Raw genomic sequence first — 27,317 nt, forward strand, 5'->3', positions numbered from 1 at the left:
AGTGAAGATGACAATATGGAAATATAAGTGAAAATATAATGGAAGTGAATAACAATTTCAAGACCCATCACACACAAGAATTTTTCAAAAATGTTTGGAACTTAAACTTTGGTCAATCATAAGGAAACATTGTTTACGTTGTGTCTTCAACAAAAAATTAGGATGTTGTAGCGAACAACTCCCATTACTCATCAAATTCAGCGCAACAGACATTACATGAGAACATGTCTGAACTTTCTAGGTGGTGTGCCTATTCTTGATACATTGCCAAAATAAGATCTTTCGTTATTATCAGATGGATTTAATATTTGGAAGGAGCACATTAGACTTCCATCAAAACTCATCATAGCCCCAACATTATCAAATTCTCCATAGTAATTTGGAGCAGAAAATATGGTGACCAACTACACGTCTACAAAAAACTCATATCCATCTTCTACCACCCGATGAGCACGACAAGTAATATGCAGGTCATGCCTTTGTAGAAATTCAGTTATTCTATCAGATCCAAAGGTATATGATACTCCTCTATTATTCTCATGCCAAACCTCAATGTCTTTATCTGGATCAACCCAAAGAATATCACATAAAAGGCCATGAAATTCCATGATCTGGAACATATGTAGGGCGTGGAATATTTATGATGTCATCCAAGTCCTTTAAATATGGAGAAAGGTCCCTATGCAAATATATATATATATATATATATATATATATATATATATATATATTCATCAATAATAGCAGCAATAGGCAAGCAGTTGAAGCAATATGTCAATATTATTCCACAATTGAACATTGAAGCGCCGTTTACATTCATCATAAAAGCCATATATTCTATTGATTGAAGCACATTCATGATTTCCTCCTAAGAGGATTTTTTTTTGGGTATTTGATCTTGTAGGCCATAAGAAGGCATATTGTCTCTATACTCCATCTTCCATGATCAACATAATCACCAAGAAATAGATAATTTTTTGTTGGTGGATAGCCACCATAGTCAAACAACCCTAGCAAGTCTGAATATTGACCATGGATGTCACTGAAGATTTTGATGGGTGCTTCAAGCTCTAATAGATTGGGTTGTGACAAAAGAAATTGCTTACAGGCTTGGAAAAGTTGCCTATACTCTGTATTTGTGATTGGGATGGTTTTGTCGCTTCTGGACCTAACGCCCAGAAGGCGTTCCATGATACCATCTACCAAAATTGGATCCATTGTCATTTACATCAATTATAATGCAATCCCTAATCTATCTCTTCTTCATTGCTCATGTTACCTGCATCCAATTTCGCTAAGACCTAATGCCCTCTATAGCTTTGATTTTGTGGGTTGGAAGTCAAAGTATGTCCCACTCACATTTACCCACCCACCGAGACTGTGGGGCCATAACCATGAGTGACAGAGAATTCCAATGCTTCAATCTTCGAATAGATGAATAAGGAAAATAAATTATATAGACTGAAGAAGGAAAAGAAGCAAGATAAAAGACTGACTACAACTAATAAATGTATCAATCAATCCCTAACCAAAAAAAAAAAAACCCCTCCTTTGAATTGTTTCCAACGGTAAATTGTCTACAAGGATCAATGTTGCTGGAAAAAAAAATCCTTATTTCTATTATATAGTGTAGAATAACCATGAAGTTTGATCTCTAATCTCTCATTTAGTAGAAGTATTTCAGAGTTACTTAAATCTTAACATTTTAGCTCTTACCTAACACAACATTGGATTCACCACAAAGAGGTTATTTGTGAAACATATTCAAACAATGTTCATAAATGCAGACCCATTATGCATAGTTTGAGGGGCATCCAAGAAAACTTCTCATTCGAATCTGGTTCTCATAAGATGAACAAAACTTCTCAGTCGACTTTGGTTGTCATAAGATGAACAATATCCATTATGGACTCTAAGGTAGGCATAGAAGGTATTGTAGGCACACATCAAAAGGGAAATAGGTGCACTTCATAATCTAAGGACTTCTTGGGACACTGGAGAGATAATTTAAGTCTTACCATTAGCTCAAAATTTTAGGCATCAAAATTTCTTCATAGACTTGAATCCTTAGCATTAGCTGCAGAAAAGGGAAGGGTACTCTCAATAATAAAATTCACTACCCTTAGGAGATATCTAACTTATATATATATATAACAAATAACCATGCCTTGAGGAAGCAAGCTTGAGAACCATGCCTTGAGGAAGCAGGCTTGAGAACCATGCCTTGAGGAAGCAGGCTTGAGATTAATAATCTAATAACAACACACAGAGCAAATTCACATACTGTGCAGTTGCCTCTTCGATAAATTTAAAGCAAAATGATTGATGTGGTAGGCCCCAAAACACATTTGGAAAGAAAGAACTTGTATGCAGTTCAAAGGGTCTACCCTGTTGATTAGAAATGTCCATCCAACACAACCTACATTGAACAAACAACAAATTAAAACCCAAATAGTTTCACAAATTACATAAGATAAATGTTTAATTATCAGCGGATATTACTCACAGAATAAAAGAGGGAGTGGTATTTTCTAATTCTCACTCAAAAGGGACATTGTGATGAATTATTTTTAAAGGATAATCTTAATAGTTAAGATAAACATACTAAAAAGGAAAAATCAACAAACACACTTTCTCATATTTTATAGCAAAACAAAGTTGTAGTGATCCAAAACTAAGAATTTATGGATACGAGAGGCACTAGATTCTTTCAGATGCTTTCAAAATGTTGGAGAAATCAAAAGTAAACAATTCATAGTCCAAGAATAGCGAAAACAAAGAAGGTAGTCAAAAACAACAACTTTGTCTTTTTAATGTCAATCCAGAGGCTTCAATTTGATACTCTAATGGAGCTACAAGTGTCTGTGGCTAGAATTATGAAAGTTTATTTTTGAAAAAAAGACAATCTTAACCATTTTTTGGCCCAATTCACTTCGAGTTATTGTTCTACACGATCTTTTGCAACTATCTCACTTTGGGAATTGGAAACAAGGAATCGTGAAATAAAGCAAATAGTACATATTATTTTATGCATAGAATGAAGAGAAATCCTTTTTTCCTTGGCATAATTGAACTGCGAAAATCCAATACAACCATTTCCCTTAAAGCTTAAATCTGAAGAAACAATTACCATTCCTCTATAATAATGGAAAATAAGGTAAATAATCACATCCGACGTTTAGAAAATCCACTGTCATGAAGTCGAAAATATGTAGCAAAAATGATCTAATAATAAAAGAAATGGTTGTACTCCCTACCGAAAGGGAGAAAGCTCAATATTTGCTACAACTTTTAAGAAACTGGAACAAAAAGCCAAACGATTCAATCCATTTCTGAAACCTTGAAAATGCAAGTAAAATGATTAACCTCCAAAATAATACTCAAGCACATGAGGCGGGTAATTTAATTTCCAAATTCAAATGAAAAGGGAACTGGACAAGGCAAAAGAAAAACATTCACTTGTTGCGCATTCAAATTACCAAATTCAATCCAACCATTTCCCTTGAAGCCTGAATATGAAGAAACAATCACTAACCATTAGCGCCACCATAATGTCCTTCTTATCATCAAAATTTGTAAGCTTGTTCTTCCCACAACATTGATGATCTATTGCAGTGGAGGTCATAAAATTAGAGTTGGTAATATGAAGATGACCAAATTCAATACAACCATTTCTCTTGAAGCTTAAATCTGAGGAAACAATCACCAACCATTATTGCCACAACAGTGTCCTTCTTCTTATCATCAAATCGTAAGCCTGTTCTTCCCACAACACTGGTGATCTGTTGCAGTGGAGGCTAGAAAATTAGAGTTGGTAATATGAAGAACACACATTTCTTCAAATAACCGAATGCGGAAATGATGAGAGCAAGGAATCTAATTGTTAGCATCACACCCACTCCTCCCAACACATATGGAGCTGATGACTTCCATGAAAAAATCACTCTGCCATTTCCATTGCCATTTCGGGAATTACATTTTTCATAGTTTTCGATATACTCTTAGAGTCCACTATTCAAAGACATCGGGCCCAGATCAATTTTCCATGTCTTCCTTTTACAAGGAACATGTTGACACTATATTTGACATTTCAAAATTAGTTTTGAACAATCAAGATAATATTTAATATTTTTTTAAGATAAAATTTTCTTTTAAAAATAGAGAGTGTTTTCGGTTTTTTTTTGTGTTTTGAGTAAATTTCCAATTTTTTGAAAATTTTTTGGATCCTCGGATGCCCTGAATCGAGCTCTGCAACCTGCATGCGTCCGCTGATTTTTTGCTAGCCGTGGCCGCTTGCCCTGGCTAGGGCTCCCAAGCTAGCTTGACATGGAAGCGCAGACTCCCCCTCAGGGGCCTCCCTCTCCTCCTCTGCCTTCTGCCGCTGAGGCTTTCAAATCCTTGCTGGCCTCTTTGCCCAAGAAGAAGAACACAGAAGCTGCAAAGTTTGTGAAAAAACTAGATGATATCCCTGAGATCGCCCTTCCGCCAGAAGGACTGATCCAAGTAGCCCTGTCTCTGGCAGATCGTGCCCTTGTTGGCCAGTTCACAAGACTCTGGCCTTCCCCGAAATCCACAAAGAACTGGGTTGCCAGGAACTGGGCTCCTTTGATAAAAGACAAGGTAACCTCATACTTCCTCAAGAGAGGATACTTTTTGTTTGAGTTCACGGCAAAAGAGGACAAAGATCTCATTTTCCAGAATGGCCCTTACTTCATGGGTCCTCAAGGTCTGTATTTGAATAAATGGACGCCAAACTTTGATCCGACAGTGGATGTGCCTACAGCGGTCCCGGTGTGGGTGAGACTCCCCAACCTTCCAGTGCACTGTTGGAATTGGGATTCTCTGAAGCACATAGGCAATACCCTGGGCAAATTTATAGACAAGGCGAACAACAAAGATCAGTATGATTGTGCCAGAATTTGCGTGGAGGTAGATCTAGAGATCGGACTACCGGAAGCCATCAAAATAATCGTAGGCCCTTGGACTCATATACAGAAACTGGATTATGAGCAGCTGTCGTTCAAATGCCAGAAGTGCCACGTCTATGGACATTTCGCCAGAGATTGTCCATCCAACGGTGTGGAAGAAAAAGGGAAGGAAGAGGGTTGAAACCAGGGAAAGTGCTCCAAAACCTCTCACAAGAAGAATGCAAACGTAAATGCTAAAGTCCCACAGACGGGTCCTGCTCAGAAGCCTTCCATAAAGTCAAGGGAATAAATTCGAGATTCTTGGATCTGCAATCATGATCTCCCAGAAGGCAGAGATCCCAAAGGAGGTTTCTCCATCTAAAGCCTCCCCCTCCATCAAAAGCACAATAGAGAGATCCAAAGGGAAGATTTCAGAAGAGGAGGAGGAAACCCAAGAATCAAAGGATTCAGAGGAAGAAGGAGAAATAGGAGACTCTCAATCATCCCCCAGAAGATCCACAAGAGGACGTAAGTTTGCAAAGGAAAAAAGAGAACAAGAAACCTATAAGGATGAGCTTCAGGGCAGCCAGCCAACACTAGAGAAGCTACTGGCAAAAACCTCGAAGATGATGAGGAATCAATCTCAGGGCTCCAAGGGAGCTCACCACAACAAAAATAAATGATGAAGATAGTCTCTTAGAATTGTAGGGGAATGGGCACCAAAGCCAAGGAAGAAGCAATGAACAATTTAATAAGATTGGAAGCCCCGTATATTCTCCTCATCCAGGAGACTAAATTGGAGGACATAGCTTTCCTCCAAGCAAGTAAAAAATTTTGGAATAAAGGCGGAGCGCATGCAATTTCAACCCGCGGAACTTCGGGAGGACTTGGGTCGCTCTGGAATCCTGATAAGTTCTCATTAATCTTTGAGTCTCTGAATACTCATTGGATCTTTTTAAAAATGCAGCATTTAGAATCCAAGGAGATTATTTGTCTATTCAATGTGTATGCTCCTAATAATGCAGGTGAGAAAAAAACCGTTGGGACTCCATAAAAATCCTGGCAAATCTAGAGCACCTGGAAAATATAATCATAGCCAGAGATCTCAACCTCACCCTCCTCTCGTCAGAAAAAAGAGGAGGTAGCATTGTCAGGGATCTGGCAAGAGAATGGGCAGAAGATCTCATGCAGGACTGGGACTTGCTAGACATCAAGCCGGTTACTGGTAAGTTTACTTGGTCAAAAGAGAGTTGGTCCGGGTCACATAGCGGCAAGACTTGATAGATTATTTGTTCAAAGTTCCTTCCTACTTCTTGGGCTAGAAGCTAGAATGTGCATTCTTCATAGCAATGTATCAGATCACAAGCCCATTAGTCTAGAGCTGCTGACTCCCAAGGATTTGGGGCCTATACCTTTCAGATTCACTTCACTATGGACCAAAGAGGCAGACTTCATGCAAAAGGTCAGAGATTGCTGGAAAGATCCAGTCAAGGGTTCCCCTTTTTTTGTTTGGGAGGAAAAACTTAGAAGAGTAAAAGCTATGCTGAAAAACTGGGTTAAGACCTTGCCCAATCCTGCTGTTGAAAGAAAAAAATCCAAAGCGCTCTAGAGAAGCAGCATCTCCATCTAGAAGCAGCTGAAATCACTAAAGAAGAGCTGGAAAAGGAGGCTCAGCTTCAACATAATTTCCACAAGGCCTGTCTGGCAGAAGAAGAATTTTGGAGGCTCAATTCTAGGAGTCTATGGCTCAAAGCTAACGATAGACACTCCTATTTTTTCCATAAGTAAGCTCAAGCCAGGAAATGCCATAACTCCATCTCTGAAATCAAAGAAGATAACTGCACCTTAAAGGATTTTGCCAGCATCAAAAAGGCAGCTTCAGAACATTTTGAGAAGATGTATAGGGAAGACATGGAGGCTGGTCAAAATGATAATCTATTGGACGTTGTAACCAACCTTATCACTTCTAGAATGAATCAGGTTCTTGAAGGCAAAATCAACAAAAATTAAGTCAGGGACACCCTCTTTGCAATGGATCCTGACAAAGCCCCGGGACCGGATGGTTTTACACCTAGATTTCTCCATACCTGTTGGCATATTGTTGAGAAGGAGTTCTTTAAAATGATTCAAAATTCCCAAGAGTGTTAGAAAATTGGAGGTTGCACAAATTCAGCTTTTCTCGCCCTCATCCCTAAAGAAAAAGGTGCAAACTCTTTCAATAGATTTTGCCCAATCTCCTTATGTAACATTGGGTACAAAGTGATAACCAAGGTGATAGCAAACAAGTTGAAGAAAATTCTCCCCAAAATCATCCCGGAGAATCAAGGTGGATTTATTCATGGCAGACAGCTTGTGGATAACTTCGTCCTGGTACAAGAGATGATTCATTCCAGTCTACGCCGAAAATAAAAAGGTATGGTCATTAAACTAGATCTAACAAATGCATTTGATCGTGTAAGACATAGCTTTTTGTTTGATGTTCTGCACAAACTGGGGTTTGGTCGAAATTTTATCAAGTAGATCAAAGCTTGTATATCGGAACCCTGGATTGCTCCCTTGGTGAACGGTAGGGTTGCTGAATTCTTCAAAGATTCTAGAGGGCTGAGGTAAGGGTGTCCCCTCTCACCCCTCCTCTTTGTGTTGCAGGCTTCTATCCTAAGCTTTTATTTAGAAAAGAAACAACAAGATCAAGATATAGCTGGCCTGTGCATTGCAAGAGGGGTAAAGAACATCAATCACGCCCTCTTCGCGGATGATACCTTGCTGCTGGGGGCTGCAACTCCTCTTTCAACAATTAAATTTAAAGAAGTGCTGGAAGACTACTGTAAGGTTTCGGGCAGTGAATTAAATAAGGGCAAATGCCATATCTACTGCTGGAATATACCTGCTTCATCCGCAAACTCCATTGCCAGATGTCTAGGCTTTGCAGCCTCTTCATCTTGGTCCTCTTTTAAATATCTTGGATTGCCCATCTTTCATAAGAGGGCCTTGAGCAAAGACTGGTATCCTCAGATAGAAAAATTCAAATAAAAAATGCAGGCCTGGGGATCCTCCTGGCTCAACATTGCAGGAAAATCAATGCTCATCAACGTCATGCTTAGCAACCTACCGTTATTCCAATTCTCTGTTCTCTTGGCTCCTGTGGGAATCATTAAGAAGATGGAGGAGCTAATCAAAAAAAAATTCTGGAAAGGAGGCAAATAAAACGAGAAGAGGATTCCCCTAGTTAATTGGGAAATTGTCACCAGACCGCTTCAGGAGGGAGGGTTGAATTTCAAAGACCTTTGTGCTCAAAACTTAGCCATGGGAGCCAAATTGATTTGGAAAATCATAGCTCCAAAACCAGGTTGGGTTCAAATAGCACTGTGGAGAAAATATTTCAGAGGACAGAGACTCAGATGCCTGGAGCAGCCCAAAACTCATCTCAGAACCCCATTCAGCATGCTCAACAACAAAATTGGCCCGCTGATAAGAAACCACTCCTTTTGGATACCGAGAAATGGAAAACTCATTAATTTGTGGGATGATAGTATAATGAACAGGCCCCCGCTGGCAGATTCGGGTTCCATGACCGAGCTGAAGGGATGGATGGCTGAAGCAAATATCAAAATGCTATGGGACCTTTCGAATTGGAGTGGCGACTGTTGGACGGGTTGGAAACAACTCCCAGTTCCACCCACTTTACAAACAGATTTTGCTATGCTTACAACGATGATGCATAGGCTGGCTCCATCTCACGCATGAAGGAAAGATGTGAGAGGTTGGGGTCTGAAACAGGTTGGCTACACGGTGGCTCAGGGCTACACCAAGTGCTTGGAGCGGCCTCACGTGCCTCCCAATCCTGCCCCCTGGGTTGGCATTTGGAATTTCCCTTCAATACCAAAAGTCGATCACTTCTGCTGGCTGCTTTGCCACCAAAAAATTCTAACAGACGACAGGCTACAGAAAAGGGGCATTTTCGGACCATCAAGATGCATGCTATGCAAGGAAAGTTCAGAATCCGCCCTTCACCTCATGCTAGAGTGCAAATTCGCAGGTTTCATCTGGCATGAGCTTCTTGGTTCATGGAATTATATGTTCACCTTCCCCCGCTCTGTCCCGGACCTGTTTGCGGGATGGATGGCCAGATATCCAGGCCCAAATCCAAAAAACAAAATCATCAAGGCAGCATGGACTGCTCTGCCTAAACTCATCAGCTGGCAAATCTGGTTGGAAAGGAATAGAAGGATATTCAGAAACAAGGAACAGGACTTCAGATTAGTTGCAAATATAGTGAAATGTCAGTTAATTGAGTGGTTGAGAGACAAAAGTGATGATTCAAACCTAAGCCAACAGGACATTGAGTTTGGAGCTGCTCTCAATTTCAAATTTCAAAAATCGAAAATCTCACCTACATCTCTCAAAATCAGGAAAAACAAAGAAGAATTTCAATCTTGGATGTCCAAGCTAACACTTCCTTCTCTCTTCTTTGATGGGGCAGCCAAGGGAAATCCAGGAATTGCTGGTGCAGGAGGGCTCATTATAAACCTAGAAGAAACTTCTACACACTTTTTTGCTTGGGGATTGGGCCACTCCTCAAGCATACAAGCTGAAGCGATGGCCCTTCTTCAAGGAATCAAACTTCTCAAAGAGCTGGGACACAAGGAGGCAAATGTTTTTGGTGATTCCCAGGTCATCATCAAAGCAGTGGCGACCAACACTAATCCAGCGGATCTGCGGCTTGCAAGGACAATTACAAGGATCAAAGACATGACAAAGCTCCTGAAATTGAAATTCTTTCATGTCCTAAGAGAAAATAACAAAGAAGCAGACATAGAGGCAAACAAGGCAGTCTAGCTAGCTGCCAGAACTATTCTCAGAGACAATGAAACCTCTTGGGATCCAATCCCCTAAAGATCCATGTTTTACTGCATTTTATTGAAACAATTTGTATGCATTCATAAGCTCGGGAAATCAACAACAAAATTTCATACTATAAAATGTAAAAAGAGGTGACTCATAAGCGTATGTGCTATGTTCCTCTTGCTGGAGAGACGTTTAGAAATCTGCCTCACTATTTGTAACCGAAATTGTGGCTCTTTGCCAAACATTTAATGAAATCCCATAACCGTTTCTGTAAAAAAAATAAAAAGCGCTTTCATTTTCATTCAATATTGAGACTAAATTTAGTATAACTAAAAATATTAAAACAAATTATTAACAATTTCTTATTTTAATTAAAATAAATTAGTTCAAATAATATATAATTTAAATTATATATTTTATTTAAAATATATAATATTTTATTATTATTAATTATTAATTAAATAATAATTATTTAATATTTATAAATGATATAATAATAATTAAACATAAATTAACATAACTATATGAATTATATGGTTGATAATAGTTCATATATTATATATTATAAATTATATATATTATAGTAGTTGATAAAGTAAATTTCTAGGGTAATATTTGGTTGGGATATTTTCCATGAAATACTTAGAATGTCACTTTATCCGGTTCACAAGATTATTTAAAAAATTCCATTGCTTCACATTCTAACACTAAATATCAAACCTTGTGTGAAACAAGTGTCACTCGTGCCATGACTTGACTTTTCCTTCCATGGCTAATGCATGTTAAATTTTCATGTTGTTTCTTTAATGTATTTATTAAGTAGAAATTTGTCTATATCATATATTTTTTGAGTTTTATGAATTCGATGATTTGAAAATATATTTAATAACATGTGCATGAGATCTATATCAGATATTTTTTGAGTTTTATGAATTCGATGATCTGAAAATATATTTAATAATATGGGCATGAGATTTGTTGAAAATAATTAGTGAAAATGTTTTCTTTCTATGTAGATTTGTCATAAAGTAAAATATATGTGAAAAATGGAATAGGTTATTATAGATAATAAAATTTTCTTATGAATAGTGAGAATGATATTTTATATCAATAATGGTTTTAATACATATTTATGATTAGTTTTATTAATTAAGAATGGATTTATAAAAAAAAGTTTAGGAATTTGTGGTCATTTAATTATTTAATTGTATAGTTTTTCATCAGTCATCTTACTTCGAGAGTAATCAAATATTTTAATTGCATAGTTTTTCATCAGTCATCTTACTTCGAGAGTAACCAAATATTGCAATGGCAAATTGCTATCAGCAAGTAAGCAATTTCTTAAGTAGAAGGTTTCTCTTCAATATCGAACAATTTTTTTGCTTTTCTTGTAATAAAAGCATTAGGGTCATCCCTAAAGAAGTGTTGACTAGACCAGTGGAATTTCTCAGGGGAACCGAATTTTCTATTCCTTCGGTGTTTCTTTGCACCTTTATGGGCAATTTCTAGTATATTATAGGTCATGAATATGAGTAGTAGCTCCTGACAAAGGGAGGTATATGGGTTGTTATTTGACCAAAGGAAAGGAAGGTACATACAAGATAGTAAAGTTTGGGAATAATATATACATGCACGAGTAGCCTAAGGAAGAAGAATACGTAAAGAAAATGGAACATGGACAATCATACATAGTATACTCGAGAGAATCGTATAGTGGATATTTAATTATTCAACGAGAGTAAAGTTGATATGATTAGACTAGCATTAAAATTCAAGTCACGAGTTACGAGGCATGGGCCAATAAGATCTTCAAAATTATAGCAACATCATTGTAGATAAATATTAATATTTTTTTTTGTAATAAATAAAAAATAAAATCTAAAGTTTAACTTTGTGAAATTGAAAATTATTTAACCAATTTGACATGGTCAGCCTAAAACGAATGCCTCTCGCAACAAATATAATAAGTAAATTGGAAGAATACATTTGGATAGACATTAATGTGAATGACTAAAAGAAGATTTGAACAATTAAAAATGAATACAAAGTAATAACAAAAAAGTTGAGTGTCAATGAAGAAAATAAATAATATGATTGATATTAGTCTTTCAGTAACTAATCTAATGAGTTCTAGCTGAGAGTTCTAACTAAGTGATAAAAGAGGAGTAGTCATGAGATGTGAACTAGGTTAGTAAGGTAAGGAAATGTTATTACTTCATCAAGATTTATATCCTTGAAAAATGTGACATATGTTTATCATCATAGGCTAACATGTCTCACAAAAGAGTTATAAATAAATAAAAATATATATCATGACTGTGAAATTGACACTTATGATTAAACACTTATAGGTAAAAAGTATATATCAAAATGTTCATTTCTTAATAGCTAATGAGTAATTAATATTTGATTTATAAATTATTTTTATTAATTTCTATTAATATTATTGAATATTTGATTAGTTTCTTATTAATAAATATCTAATTCAAATTCCCATAAATAAAATATATTAATATATAATGATAAATTTATTAAAAATATAATCTATAAATATAGGGAAAAAATTTAAATTAAAAGAAAAATGTGTTTCAATATTTCAATAAATTATTTTAAAAACCGTATTATCAAAATTATTAATAAATAAATAAAACATATATTGATAAATTTATTAGCCTTGAGAGTTAGCTTAATTGGTCAATTTCTTGTCACTAAAGCACCTTACTAAAGGGAGGTCACAAGATCAATTCTCCTCGATACTCTCGACATTAGGCTTTGCTAATAAACTAGCGAAATATAATCCTTTGAGGTAAATTTGCTCAAATATTTTCTTGAAAAAAAATATAATTATTAAATTATTAAAAATAGAATTTATCCAATAAAATTCCCAAAAAAATCATATTCTATATGTAATTGAAACATTAATACTTAATAAATAATTACTTAGATAAATTTGCTTAAATATTTCTTTGAAAAAATATAATAATTAAATTATTAAAAATATAGTTTATTAGGTAAAATTCCAAAAAAATCATCTTATATATAATCTAAACATTAATACTTAATAAATGATTACGAACATCATTGTGTTATGATTCTATAATAATCTATAATCTATAAATTCTAAACACTAATAATTGAATAAATAACTACCCATGTCATCTTATTATAATTTTATAATTCTTTTAAATAATATATGTTTTAATTTCTTAATTTCTGAATATTGTTCTTGTATATACACTAAATCACTATACCGCTTCATGACATAAAAACCCATTAAGGATAGGACTTATAGAAAAGACCTTTCAAGGTGATATTTTCCAATGCAATAAACTATACCACTACATGACATAAAAACCCATTAAGGGTAGGCCCATAGAAAAGACCTTTCAAGGTGATATATTTCAACGCTATCAAGAGACATGGACACGATTATGTAACTTTACAATGCTACCAAAGACATGGACACAACTATGTAACTTTATTGTTATGTGACTTTATTTATCTGGGAAAAATATCCCATCATTTTGTTTTTATGAGAAGTGGGCTTCAAAGGGTTTAATTTTCAATGTATATGCATAAATTTATTTATGTTTTATATGTAAGAAAATACCATGTGAGTAAATGGAAGAATACACACATAATATTAAAAGTTATTCACAGATTATAAAATTTATAATAATATAATTTTAATAATTTTATAATTTTTAATATAAATTATTTTATTAAAATGATGTAATTATGATTTTGATGGGTGTTAGAAAGTGTGTCAAAGAGAGGGAGAAGGTTAGTCACCTTGTTGTCATCTCATGTATTAAAGAGGGGATGTTGTGGTTAATCAATCTCATGTACTCACACATATTCATGAGTTATGATGGTGTAGAGCATTAAACTAGAAACATATGTGACCACTTTGTCTTCCTAGTGTTGTTGGAGGCACTTTGCATTTATCTGGAGATTTTACTATATAATCAAGATGCTTATGGGATTTTTCCTCCCTTGCATCTACACTTGTGGTATGTCGGTTGAGGAAGGCCCAAGTCCTCCTAGATTGGTGTTCCATTGCTCATTCTATACAGTTGGTGGGACACTCTAAAAACCTTAACTATCCATGGGGGTAAATGCAATTGGTCTATGCGCTTATTGGCAGGATAACCGAAACTAGGATTCTTCTAGGGTCCTCTAGAACTTGTCTCCTCCAAGCTCGTTGGTAATATTTTTGACCTACCCTTCCAGAGGGTATTGTTGTTATAATGTTGTGGTTCTAGTTTTTTGGTTCAAGAAATTGGTTTCAACCTTCTAGCAAGTGACAACGACTTGTCGTATCTTGTGGGAAGGTTACCTAGCATTTCTCCATTTCAAGGAGGGCTCTTTGTTGCAGAGTTCTACTCCCAACATTTCCATGTGATTCCCTTAGTTCTTGTTATACTTGGTATCTATACCCCTGAAGCCTTTCACCCTGCATGCTTAACGTTGTTCCCCCCTTGACCTCCAAATTAGAGAAATTTTGAGGTCTAAAATGGACCTCCTCAGAAAAATGTACAACCAAAATAAATTTTATAAGAACCAATAGGATTCAAGATGATGATGTCAACCATGGGGGACGATTCACCATTTTTGGAGTAAAAAAGTAAAAAGATCAAAAATAATAAAATAATAAAACTGTTTTTTCAACTTATCTCCCTAAGGTTTTACTCAAATTTCGAGCATGAGTACTCGTTGGAAGCAAAATTTGATTCCTCATCCAAAGAGTACCCATGTTGCATACTTTTGATGGACCCTACTACATGAAAAATGAGAGATACGTGAAAAAACATGATTACAATCATGTTTTTCATATATTTCTTATTTTTCATGTAGCAGGGTCCATAGAAAGTATGCAACATGGGTACTCCTTGGCTGAGGAATCAAATTCTGCACCCATCGAGTGTTCCTGCTTGAAATTTGAGTAAACCCATGGGGAGATACGTTGAAAATACGAGTTGAAAAAGCAGTTTTTTCTTTTTTCCCTCTAAAATTTGATGATGTAATGTAATATTATTTTATTATTTCCACTATTATTTTATAATTTCCTTAGGAGGCCCATTTTAGACCTCAAAATTCCTCTAATGAATCCTCCACCCTTCTCTTGTCTCCTAGATCTCCTCTAGTTGGGAACTTACCTCTCTTTATTACTTTGTTGCAACAACACATGCGCTCAAGTCATGGTTATGATGACCAAGGCCCCATCGGTAAGCCTTGTTCCCACTCTCAGGCTTAGTATGCAACATATCTTTACCATGCATCCACCCCCCATAAATTTAGGATGGAATCCAATTACTTGAAGCTTAAGCAATTGGCAACAAGAATACCCACTTCAAATCAAAGATCCAAGCTAATATTTCTAATTGGGTTCCAAACCCTAGACACACCAGGGGTTGCATGAATCAATACTTCTACTCCATAAATTTGCACTAGCAGATGAAAACAATGTTCGGTCGTGTCATCTAGGAGAAGCAAGAAAATTGTAATGAAATCATTGTTCATCTCAATAATATCCAAAGGGTCCAAAAGCATTTGCACTCAACCTAGATGCTAAATTTGAATATAGATGTCACTAGGTTTGAGCACATAGGATCCTACCCTTGCAACTTCTTCAGAGGAAGGATGAAATCCTAGGTTCATTATAATTTTATTCTTATGTATTTTGAATTTCATTCTATAGTTTCCTATGTTTTACAACTATGGTTTGTTTGTTATACCCACTTGTTATTTTGTAATTTCCATGATGACTTTTTCATACATCTATCATGGCCTAGAGATAGTTATGTAATAATTCTAATATGGTTAATTTTGATAGACAAAAGAACTTTGTAATATCTTTACTACCATTGGTCTCGTTTCCCTTGTGGCAGGTCAAGACAATAATATTGATATTTTTGTATGACTAGATTATAAATCAATGAAAGCCAACAAATTAACATAAAAGAAAATACGTAATTATGAATCAAATATCATATTATCACAAATTCACTTTAATATAATAAATGGTCAACTATGAGAACTACACATGTTTTTTAATGTCTTTTGACATTGCTATTATGTTTGGTGGTTTCTTTATGTTTGCATTTGTTACGTGTGTAATGTATTATGTGCTAGTGATAATATCACTTTTATATATGACATTAGACTTATGCAAAATGTTATGGATTTATTGTTGTGTTTGTTAAATCCACTACCTAAGCTTTGTTTCTTTCTTTCTTCCTTTTGAGCATGGAGATATTTATGCACTAATTGAATGGGAAAAGCTAAATCAATTGTGGCCAATGGCTAGAACCCCAATCATGTCCAATAGAACTATGAAGAGTCATGCTATAACTATGTTTCACATAGGGAATGAACTTATCTCATATGTGCAAATGATTTGAGTTGTACATCTTGATATGAATTATCATCATATAGTTGACCAAATCTATTTGAGTACATATATGACGATGAAAAGTGATGTATATGATCAACTTGATGTCTAGTGGGAACCAAATGCTAGACCAATAAACACCCAAAAATTGATTTGCTATATTTGGTACAATGGTTATAGGAAGATCAAAGTAAATCAATACATGCTCAAAGTAGATTTAGCAACACTCTCAATGATTGTGATCTTCTTATAGGGTGCCAAAATTGGTAATTTAGGAAATCTATCAACCAAAAAATCATGGCTATTACCATGGTTTGTAGAAGATGTACCAATCAATAAGTGTATGGAGATAAATTCTCATGGTTTGTTAAGAAGTGGCGGTGGGGTATTCTTGAATGTCGACTTCACAACATGGCACAAATGATGTACTATATGATGTATATATTGACATTTGGGTAGATAATTGACCAATATAATTACTTCCTCAATATTGATACAATCTTCTTCACATGAAAGTGCCATGCTACTCAATTATAGTGTGCCTCCCAAATCATATTTTCATGCGCACTTGAAGGAACACAAATATACATATGAGAACAAAGTAACTCATCTTACAAATGGAAATTGTAAACCTGCTTACACATAATTAACATATGATATATGTCAAAAAAATATGATGGTTGACATATAACTAAGGCTAATCAAAAGCACTCTTGTGTTGTATGAATCAAGAATGAATATTGTTGCAATTATGGGGTGGCTTAGACAATCTACAACTCAGTTGGCATTTCCCTTCTTATAGTTGATGTTGAGGTATAATGACTAAATGTAAGTCGTCTCCTTTTGATGGTGACCATTTTACCATTTGATTGGGTTTACATGAATTGAAGAGGAATAATACTATTGAACTCATGGTGGTCGAGTTTCATTGCAAAATCCAGGCAAACTAGTTTATCATTTTTCTTGTTGCCTCTTGAAGGTTTTTTGGAGTAACAACTCAACATGGAGATCCCCTGCTCCATCATATTTATTTTTTGCACGTGTGGTCACTTGTATCAACAAGGAAGGTAGTCATATGTCATGTATATGGACACTAAACTTATTGCCTCGTGACCTTGTGAAAAAAGAGCATGCATAGAGGTACATAAGGTTTTAATACTATTAACCCAAAAGATGGAGACAATTTCACGGGGACACACTAATTTGCGTACTATTTGTGTAATTGAAATTCAAATTCCATTAATTAACATATACATGCTTCATGCTCTTCCCATCATAAAAGTAAATGGTTTGAAAAAACCCATCAAATTAATAACATTTTAAAGTATAATTATAAAATTTCCCTTACTAAAAAACTTCTAGAAATTTAACATCAATAGTTTCTAAAATCACTTATGCAACAATAAAGTAGAAAGAAATTCATGCTAAAACCTCATCCGTAACTCTGATCTCACGCTCTTCATAATGCCAAACATTTTGGTAGAGGATCTCCATGTGAACCTCCCTTTGAAAGTTTGAACTTTTGTGTCCTCTTATGCTTCACATCAAGTAAGCATCTTGTCCTTCAAACTTTATGTGAAAGGTGCTTTTGGCATTTGGACACTTATGCTTTACTCAATAGAAACTTGAAATGACTTTGTGAGGTTCTTATTTACATCTTTAATAAATGCTAGACACTTATGATTTACTCAATAGAAACTTGAAATGACTCTATGAGGTTCTTGTTTACATCTTTAATATATATGCTATCCACAAACATTAATGGGAAACACATAAGTATTCTTATATATGACATTTCTACATGTGTATGGATGGGGGAGATGGTTGCAAAAAAACATTAACATTGAAATTGAATTTATATGGGTAATGAATTTCTTTTATTTTAAATCTTTGACATATGCTATCTGGAAGATGAGTATATAATCATTCACATATATAATATATTTACAAGTATATGTATGAGGAAATAGACTGAAAATAACATTAACATTGAAATGAATTTGTATGAGTAATAATTTGGAAGTATTTGAGAAATGTTTGAGTGGGAATAGCATAGTGTAGATAAATGTAAAAAAAATATAATACAAATAAATGTAATAAAAAAGTGAACAAGATAGATAATTAAAACACACACACGCATATAAAATACATAGATGACATCAACAAGATATACAAATGACATTGATAAAGCGTAAAAGTATGCGAATGATAATGGAAGGGAAGCATGTATATAATAATGCAATGATAAGGAAATATGTTAGTGTAATAAAAGAACACGATAGTTTGTATTAAGGAAGAAACACTAAAAATAATGACTACAATAGGATTTGCATAATTAGACAAGGCTATGACAAATAATGAGGAAGTTAAGATGTCAACCATGAAGAGAACATAATTGATGTTAAAAATGGGTTAGTCAATTTAATGACTACAATAGGATTTGCACAACTAGACAAAGATATGCACAAATATGAGGAAATTGATATGTTGACCATAAAAATATAAAACATAATTGAGATTAAAAATGGGCTAGTCAATTTAATGAATCACAATTATGTTCAAGAAAAATGAAAATATCAATAAATCAACCAACTACTAAATAAAACACCAAACACTCGAAATATATAATTTATACTCTATTCACTATAAACCACCATAGGTAAATAAATCATTATTTTATATAAATTATTTTATAATTTTATAAATATTATTTTAAAATATAAATATAAAAAAACAAAAATTAAAACTCATTTAACAATATCATATAAAAAAAATTAATAAACTTTATAACCCAAACAAAATTTGGTGCATCATACTTTTAACTATATTATCTATAAGATTTGGGACATTGCCTCCATACTTACATTCTTTTATATATAGCTTAAATAATTTTTATATTTAAAAATATAATATAATTAAATTATAAAAATAGTTAATATAAAATAAAAATTAATCAAAACTAGTTTACGGGGTTTTGGATAGACGGTGATCAAATATTATGTTAAGGTACTCTTCCATGTGAAATCACAGATTCAATTTCCCGCTCTAATCAAGGTAATATATTAGACATGATAAAGATGATAAAAATATAGTCGCGCCAAACTTAATTTTTTTAATCAAAACCATATAAATACATCTTAATATGATATATACCAAAATTAATATAACTAAGTAAATTTATGATTACATGAAAAATAACCTTTGATTCCATAAAAAATTATTAATAATAATAATAATAATAATAAAAATTATTATCATAAAAAATTATTACATGTATTACAACTATATACATTTATGATTATATGTTAAAAATCTTTGATTCCATGGGGAATCATAAGAGCTACATGTACATGGGTTTGCTTTAAGTTTTCAATGTTTTAGGTAAGAGATCACCATGTGGGCAAGTGGAAGAACATAATGACAAAAAACCATGTGGGCCTAGGGCGTGAGTGGAAGACCATACTGACAAAAAAGACCATGTGACTTTAAAGTGTAAGTCTTATCACCTTGTAATATTATAAATTTCAACATCAAATTATCATTACCTTAATTCAATGTGAAAAGCTATCATTGTGTTTTATATGGGAGATTGTTAATTATGTAATGTGTTACACGTTATAATAATATCTTAAAATTTTATTTAATACGAATTATATAAAATTAAAAATAATGGTATATGTGATAAGTTGGGAGATATTTTTTTTAATTATTTTTATAATAAATATGAATAATTAAATTTATTATATATTTATTTTGTAAGTCATTAATATATTTTAAGGTTATAATATAGTGAAATGTCATATTAATATATGAATCTCTTTTAAATAGCGATTTTATTGCTTTGTTTATAGAGATTTGCGTATTATATTTGTTTGAAATTAAATTTTTATTTAAGAAAGATATATTATAATTTTAACATTAATCTCATTTATAATATAGGGCATTTAATTGTGTAAAGGCATGCATACATATTTCACCTATTTGCTACAATATTTACTATTAGTCTTATTCACAATGTAGAGCATTTAATTATGTAAAGGCATGTGCACATATATTTTACATTATTGCTACAATATTTTGCAATGACCCTTGATTGACTTTCTACAATTCGTTCCACTCATAATGTAGAACATCTAAGTGTGTAAAGTCACGTGCACACATATTTTACATCTTTATTACAATATTGTGCAATAACTCTTGATTGACTTTTTACAACTCTACAAAAGCACTTACTCGCACTCAACAAAGCCCAACAATGCATTTACATACACTCCATGAAACCAACAACAAAAACCTCTTTGGTGGAATCTTTTTTATTATAGCTCTTTCTTAACTCTTCTTATGTGTCTTTCCACTTATTGTAATCACTATAATATCATCTAACACACCATCTTCTTGCATTGCACCATAACTGTTTTGACAATCTTCTATGTACATTTGCCATTCATCTTTAATTCTTTCATCAACCTTTCTTAAACTCTTCCTTTGTCACACATACTTACTTCCATACATATTAGTCACACTCTCTATGTAAACACACTTCTGTGCATTTGAATTATACATAATATTTTTCATTTCTACAATCTTTATATAGATTACTCACCCTACACACTTCTTATTGTACACTCTTATACATAGGTGGGAAAACCTATCATAACTCAGTTGTCAAACTAGCAGTGAGGACAATCATCTCTAATTGCTAACCGCAAATGCACGCTGACTCATCATTGTTATTTAAGGAAAACCATGCCACCTGGAATAACCCGCTGGTGGTCCATAAAGGGGCAGAGTTTCACTCTTGCCAAATGCCTTTGGGTCTTGAGCCGTTAACCTGTTTCCTTATGTGTGAGAAATACGAACTCTTAGCCAAGAAAAACAGTTTTTAAAACATACTCCAAACCCATCTTATTGTACACTCTCACTCTCATTACATTTATTTCTTATATTAATTTAATCTTTAATCATTAAAACTTATCTATTAATCTTTTATTTGATAACATAAAATTATTTTTACAACTCAATTTTTTTTTTTTTTCAAAATTAAAATAATTAATCAATTTAACATACTCTTCTCAAATTTTTTTATTTATGATTCATGATATAATGCTCAGATTTTCACAAAAAGTCCTATAGAAATAAAAAGTCCCCTGGAACCTAAATCTAAATTGAATAAATTCTTCAAAACCAAGATAAAGAGCAAAATCAACTCACCAAAAATATATAAATCTTAAAAATTCCCAAAGATAAATCTGAAAAATACTCTTTTTCATTGCACTGTCATGTACTTCCTTCCTCCACCCACCCTCTAGTTTTCTTTGTGCATCACTCATTGTTGACTTAACTATGCTGTAGCTATGATGACGTGTCATAAAACTCAATTTTATAAAAGTTGATTTTTATGTTAAAATGTACGTCATACTCTTATAATGTATACGGCCGTACCAAGATCATGGACGCAAGTTGGCAACTGCAATCTCACGGTGACACGTGTCCATTTGTCAGTGGCAGCGTATAAGAATAAAAGACCACCGAGTTAAAGAAAAAAACTCGCTTAAAGAAATTAAAGAAATGAGAATCTTGTGTTAAAGCAAGCGGCAGCTGATGTCATCGCTTGACCGGGTGTCCACTAAGGAGTGCGCATATTTTGAGATTGGGCAGTCCCTAGTCCATGGGATAGCGGAGACGTGCATGATATTTAAGGCAGCTCTCTTATGTATCCGTCGACGAAGGTTCTGTGAAATTTTCTTCGAGCTTCGAGGGTTTGTTGTTGAATGATTCTTGGCATGGCAGTGGTCTGAAGGAACCCTAAATTGATGATCGTGGAGAAAATATTGGCCCTAGAGATTCTGCGTTCTATTGGCTTGAAATCGGCGGTTTTTAATTGGTTATTTTTGGTCTGCATCAGCGGATTCTACTGTAAGTTATTGGCGATAAAGAGGAAAGACTTCGAATTGAATGTGTGTTTTGGGATTTCGCGGATTTGGCGTTCTTGTGCAATAAGTGTAGCGAGATTTGAGGACAGGGCGTGGCGTGCTTTTCCGCCGGACGGATTTGGAAAATTGTGGCGATGAAGGCTGATATGTCGGAATAAAGCTATTTTAGTAGTTGTTCAACGGTCGGTGGTTTGGCGTTGCGAGGTTCGTGGAAGCAAATGAGTAGGGGAGGACCCCCCGAACCCTTGGATTTCTTCATCTGGACTTCCGAGGTACCGCGTTGCTTTTTTTTTGAAATTACAATTCCTTGGTTTCCTTTTATTGTGCTGAAACGTTTATAGGAAGAAATAATTTGAAGGAATTACAGCAAGGCGAGTTCAGAGCACGGTGCAGCGTTGAGGTTCTTCTTTGGCAACGCATATTATTATTTTATTTTACGACATGTATTGATCAGTTTCCGATATGTTTTGTTCATTTTTGGCAAATTGTGATCCATATCTTTCCTTTGTGATATCTGGGGCTGCTGTTGGCGTTTTCTCTCTTATTATATTTTCAAATGTCAATTTTTGCATTTTGATATAATTTTTTAGCATGCAAATCGTGAAAAAATATCTAGATCGTTTACGCTTCTAAATGTTATCCAAGTTTGCTTAGGAATTTTGCGATTATGATGTATCCATTGACTTCCTTGAGTTTTCATGGCTTATGATACTTAGCTTTGCTGGAGTGCACTAGGCAGACTCTCATTTCATATTGTATTAATGTACCTTTTGAAGCCTCATTGGTCATTTCTGACCACCATTGGACATCAATAAAAAAAAATTCGAATTAAATTAAATTTGCATATGCTTCCATGAAATTAGGATTTTGTAGACCAATTCCTGGTTCTCCAGATCCCATCAGTTTGTCTGCGATGCTGGTTTCGGTTGTGTTGTTTTTGGTCGAGCTGCGGTGTCTACACGGGAAATTAATTATGTAGCCTTTGGTTCATAGACGCCGTTTACCTGCAATCTGGGGCTGTTGCTATAACTCTTAACACTACCTTATTTTGCCAAGGATGTCTTCATTAAGGAACACTAAAATTTATTGACTCAAATAATCAAATACCATAATAATCTCAACCAGATTGGACATATTCACCGATGAGATTGATTTGCACGCTGTATTTTTCCAAGAACAGGTTTTTAACCCATCTGGACCAAACTGCCTGTCACTCACTGGTGCAAAGTTAATGTCGATTTATTGTTTGGCACATCATTCAAGATTTCCTACAAGATTAGAATCTCCCTCTCGGCATAGCAAGTTCCCCTTTCTTAGAGTTCAATTAGTGGTCGATGGATGACAATTTGCTGTTTTTAATGTATAAATCATTATAAAATTGCCATACCTGACACCATTAAAGTTACTGCATGTCAGAAGTTGAATAAATCTTGTATAATTTCTAGGAGTTGCTTCTTCGCCATTGTGAATCTCAGTGGTTATTTTTACCTGCAGATGTTGTAATGCTTGATATTTCGTGTTATACTGTTAATTTTGTGAAGCTAAGACATTTTTATTTTGAGTTGCATAGCAGGCGATTTCTTGAGAAGCTTAACTTGTTCAAGAGATTGGTCCAGCTACAACTATTTGTGAGGCCAAAGAGAAAGAGTTGACTGGTACTCAAGAAAAACTTGGGAATTTTCAAGAAAAAGTTGACTGGTACTCAAGAAAAATTTGGGAATTTTCAGGAAAAAAAGAAAAAACCACAGGATGAACCATACTGGTTGGTTCGAAATGCGTCGACAAAGGTTTTCTACATGTGATTTACGTCGAAACTCTTCTTAAAAAAACTTTAAATTTCTTAAAAAGAAAAATTATTCTTTAATATGAAAGTATATAATGTCCACATGATGCATATTTTCCATAATTTTTTGAAAGCACATAAATGATGCTACGTGTTACAAAATGCCATGGATTTTAGACAACTGACAGGTCTGCTTAGTCGACTGTGAATTTAGGTCAGAAATATAAGCAAATTGAGTGCTTTCTGTTATCTTTTTTCTGTGTGTACATAGATAGACGATCAAGTCTAATGGGCTGAGTCAATCTGACTTGTTTGACTTGCAAGTCCAAGACATGGAGGCTCTGGCTCCACTCGATTTCTTCAGAGCAACGTCAAATTCAAGTGTCCACTTGGACTTGGAAGTTGATGAGTCTTGTAATATCAAGACTCCATTTGTGACTTCCATGGGCATTGAAAAGATGCAATGAAATTGAAAGTAAGATTTGTGTTCTGTAGTTCAATGCATATGAGCGAGTATGCATTTGAATATAAACAATGTTTCTCTAATTGTTCTCTTCAGATAAAAGGCCCCAAACATAGAAATAACATTAAATTATACTGGGTTGCTCTTATGGACCTAATTTTATAATCTGAACTGTAACTGAAAAATATGGTATGAATCGGCTATCAATCGGGGCTCTATTGCCACTGTTATTAGCCAGCACGAAAACCTGATAAGAGAACTGAAATTTGAAATATGGAAATAGTTCTGAGAATCTGGATACTAAAGCAACCCTAACTTAGGAAATTCACAAGGCAACTAACTGCGGCAAAATTCAACAGTTTTTAAGAGTACTAACAGCAAAGACATGAACAATAGTAACAGCAGGGAAATACCAGAGCTTTCAATGAGAAGTGAACACAGACTTTGAATAACAAAAGTAAATGTTAGTGGGAAATAGTTTGTAGCTGAACATCATATAACCTAGGAAAAAAGTATGTCAAACGGGTGTCAACTCGGGCCAAATCCAACAGTAGCAGAATACCAGAGATTCAATCAGAACTGAACACAGACTTTGAATGACAGAAGTATATCTTAGCAGGAAATAGTTTATGGCTGAATATCATATTAACCTGGGAAAAAGAATGTCTCAGGTCCAATCGAAGGCAGTATGGAGGCTGTTTTTGGCCCAAATAATCTCTTCCAAACCAGAGCACACTTCAAAAAAAGACCCATCTTAATGCCCAAGAGCCATTTGTAGCTAGTGATCTCACATTTTTTTAGAGAGTTACAATCCTTGATGACTCACCTTATGAGTGGGATATACTAAACACTGAATACAGGTGGAGTTGCAATGGATCTCATGAGTGGGAGGTACGTAACTGTGAGCACGCATTAGTAGCTTTGTATGGTAAGAAAAGAAAATAAAAATGCTCCCAAGTATAATGATCACTGGAAGAGCAGGTTGTTTCTAAATATCGCAACAGTTGCATGTTTTCAATTATAAATAGCATAGAATGGCAAGGCATTCTTAGATCTTTGTAAACTTCCTTTTATAGATGACTTTACATCAATAGATGAGCTATGATAAGGGAAATTTTGCAGGATAGATATGATTTTTGTTAGGCTTGTTTGATTTTTGTAGTTTGAAGTGTCTTTGATTGTTATAGCAGATATTTATGAGATGCTTCATTTTCAGTCTCCTAAGCATGGCACAAGTCTATCTATGGCGGCTTCTGAAGCCTAGGAAAATTTCTATTTTAGCCAAATTTGACATGTGGGAGTCTTATTCAGGATGTTGGGGTATGGCTGGATGAAATTGGTCTTGGCAGTTACAGGCAGATTTTCAAAGAGAATGGTGTTAATGGAGAATATCTGGATAGCTTATCAACATTTACAACTGAGCAGATTTTGCGGTTTATTAGGCGGTGTCACATGAAATGGGGGGATTTTATAACTTTGTGCAAGGAACTTCGACATATTAAAGGTTAGTGCCATCTGATATTATGCTTACATGTTAAAATTGCACACTCAGGACTGTTGGTCCTCCATTACTAGTTATTTTCCTTTGTTATTATTGCCAACTACAAAGTGCATCTATGAATGTAAAGCTTTTTATATGTCTGTATTTTAAGTTTGGCTTGATTTGCTGATTCTGATTGACCTGTGTTTTGGGGCATGTGTTGCTTGTTTCACTCCAGTGGCATGCTTGAAAGGTGAGCAAGAAGTTCGTAGGCCTTGGTGGGCACCCTCCTGCCTCTCAGCAGTTTTTGTTAAGGTTGCAAAGCATAATCGACAGTCTCGAGTTGTGTCATTGAAAGTTGACCCTTGAGACTGGCCAAGAAGATATGCTTGGGAAAATTGATTCACATGAAAAAGGTGTTAACGCATTCGTTTATGTATTCTTTTCATCCTTGTTGCAATCTTCATTTTTCTTTCCAAGGAGGCAATTCTCTCTTCATGAATCTCAGATGTGTATAGACTCTATAGGGACTTCATGCATGTCATATGTCCCCGGATGCTGAGAACAACATATTTACTACGACATTTCCCAGTGAAGTCTAAGTCAATAGAAATAGTTCATTTTTCATGCTCTTATTTGTTGCATCTTGGATTGTTATTTTGTTGGAGTGGTTCTTAAGGTGGAGGTATATGCACACTAGAAATAATGGAATTATGATTTTATAAATACTACAGGAAGAACTTCAACTTATTAGAAGTGAGTCTGATGAACCCATCTCCAAGATGAGAAAATAAATGGTTAAGCTTTGCATTATATAGTTCGCCACGTTTTCAGATCCATAGCAGACCTGGCCCTTTGTAACCCATGGGCTTCTTTATATCTTCGACTCTTACAAAAGTCGATGTAGGAACTGAATTTTTACAGGATATCTGTTTAATCAGGGTAAACAGTAAATGATTCTTGTGTTTAGTTTTTCTTCTACTGCATTTCAATCACATTTCTCAATGGCGTTTTATTGCTGAAGTTTTATGCATTTCATTTTCAAAGCTCAAATGAGACCTGGCACTGGTTTGCCAGCCATAGGCTTGAATATTCCTTTTCCAAAAGATGTTAAAGTAGAAACTGAGTTGATACATCGTGTCTAACAATTAATGTCACCTAATAGTAAATGCTTCTAGACTCTAGTGCAACTGCACTTGAAGCATATTGATATTTCTTGATGGTGTCTCATTGTTGAGGTCAAACATTATTGAGGCTAACTTATTCTTGGTGTATGATACTAAGGAAATTGCACAGATTCATTTGCCTATTTTTCTCCATTAAAGTTTCTCACCAATGAATCTTGTTAACTTTCTATAAACAAATTATAGAACAATAAATCACAAATATAACCTTGTACCACATCCATGAGGGAAACCTTTTGTGAAAAAACTATATGCAAATTACCTTTCAAGTATTTGCAAGTTTTTTCGTCACAGAGGTCAAGTCATACTCAGTTGGCAGAACATCCAG

General features: G+C 34.5%; 1 protein-coding gene and 1 pseudogene across 1 annotated transcript; one reads left to right on the forward strand and one right to left on the reverse strand.

Annotated features, from left to right (window-relative positions):
* Positions 1 to 212: 212 nt before the first annotated feature.
* On the reverse strand, positions 213 to 1,218 carry LOC149201118 (serine/threonine-protein phosphatase PP1 isozyme 3 pseudogene; annotated as a pseudogene).
* Positions 1,219 to 21,781: 20,563 nt separating this feature from the next.
* LOC149201119 (uncharacterized) lies at positions 21,782 to 26,440 on the forward strand. The gene is made up of 3 exons (XM_089402882.1): positions 21,782 to 22,351; positions 25,637 to 25,829; positions 26,044 to 26,440. Exons 1-3 carry the CDS (start codon positions 22,298 to 22,300, stop codon positions 26,172 to 26,174), a joined length of 378 nt encoding a protein of 125 aa, XP_089259008.1. The 5' UTR covers positions 21,782 to 22,297; the 3' UTR covers positions 26,175 to 26,440.
* Positions 26,441 to 27,317: the final 877 nt, after the last annotated feature.

Source organism: Pinus tabuliformis, chromosome 2_1 (genome assembly GCF_031772625.1).
Source record: "Pinus tabuliformis cultivar Carrire ecotype Pingquan chromosome 2_1, CPIR1, whole genome shotgun sequence".
Lineage (NCBI taxonomy): Eukaryota > Viridiplantae > Streptophyta > Pinopsida > Pinales > Pinaceae > Pinus > Pinus tabuliformis.

Excerpts from the sequence above, each read along its gene's own strand:
- LOC149201119 (XM_089402882.1), top strand. The coding sequence starts at position 22,298 with ATGAGTAGGGGAGGACCCCCCGAACCCTTGGATTTCTTCATCTGGACT. Across the intron at positions 22,352-25,636 it reads TCTTCATCTGGACTTCCGAG|GATGTTGGGGTATGGCTGGA; the intron begins GTACCGCGTTGC and ends AGTCTTATTCAG. Across the intron at positions 25,830-26,043 it reads GGAACTTCGACATATTAAAG|TGGCATGCTTGAAAGGTGAG; the intron begins GTTAGTGCCATC and ends GTTTCACTCCAG.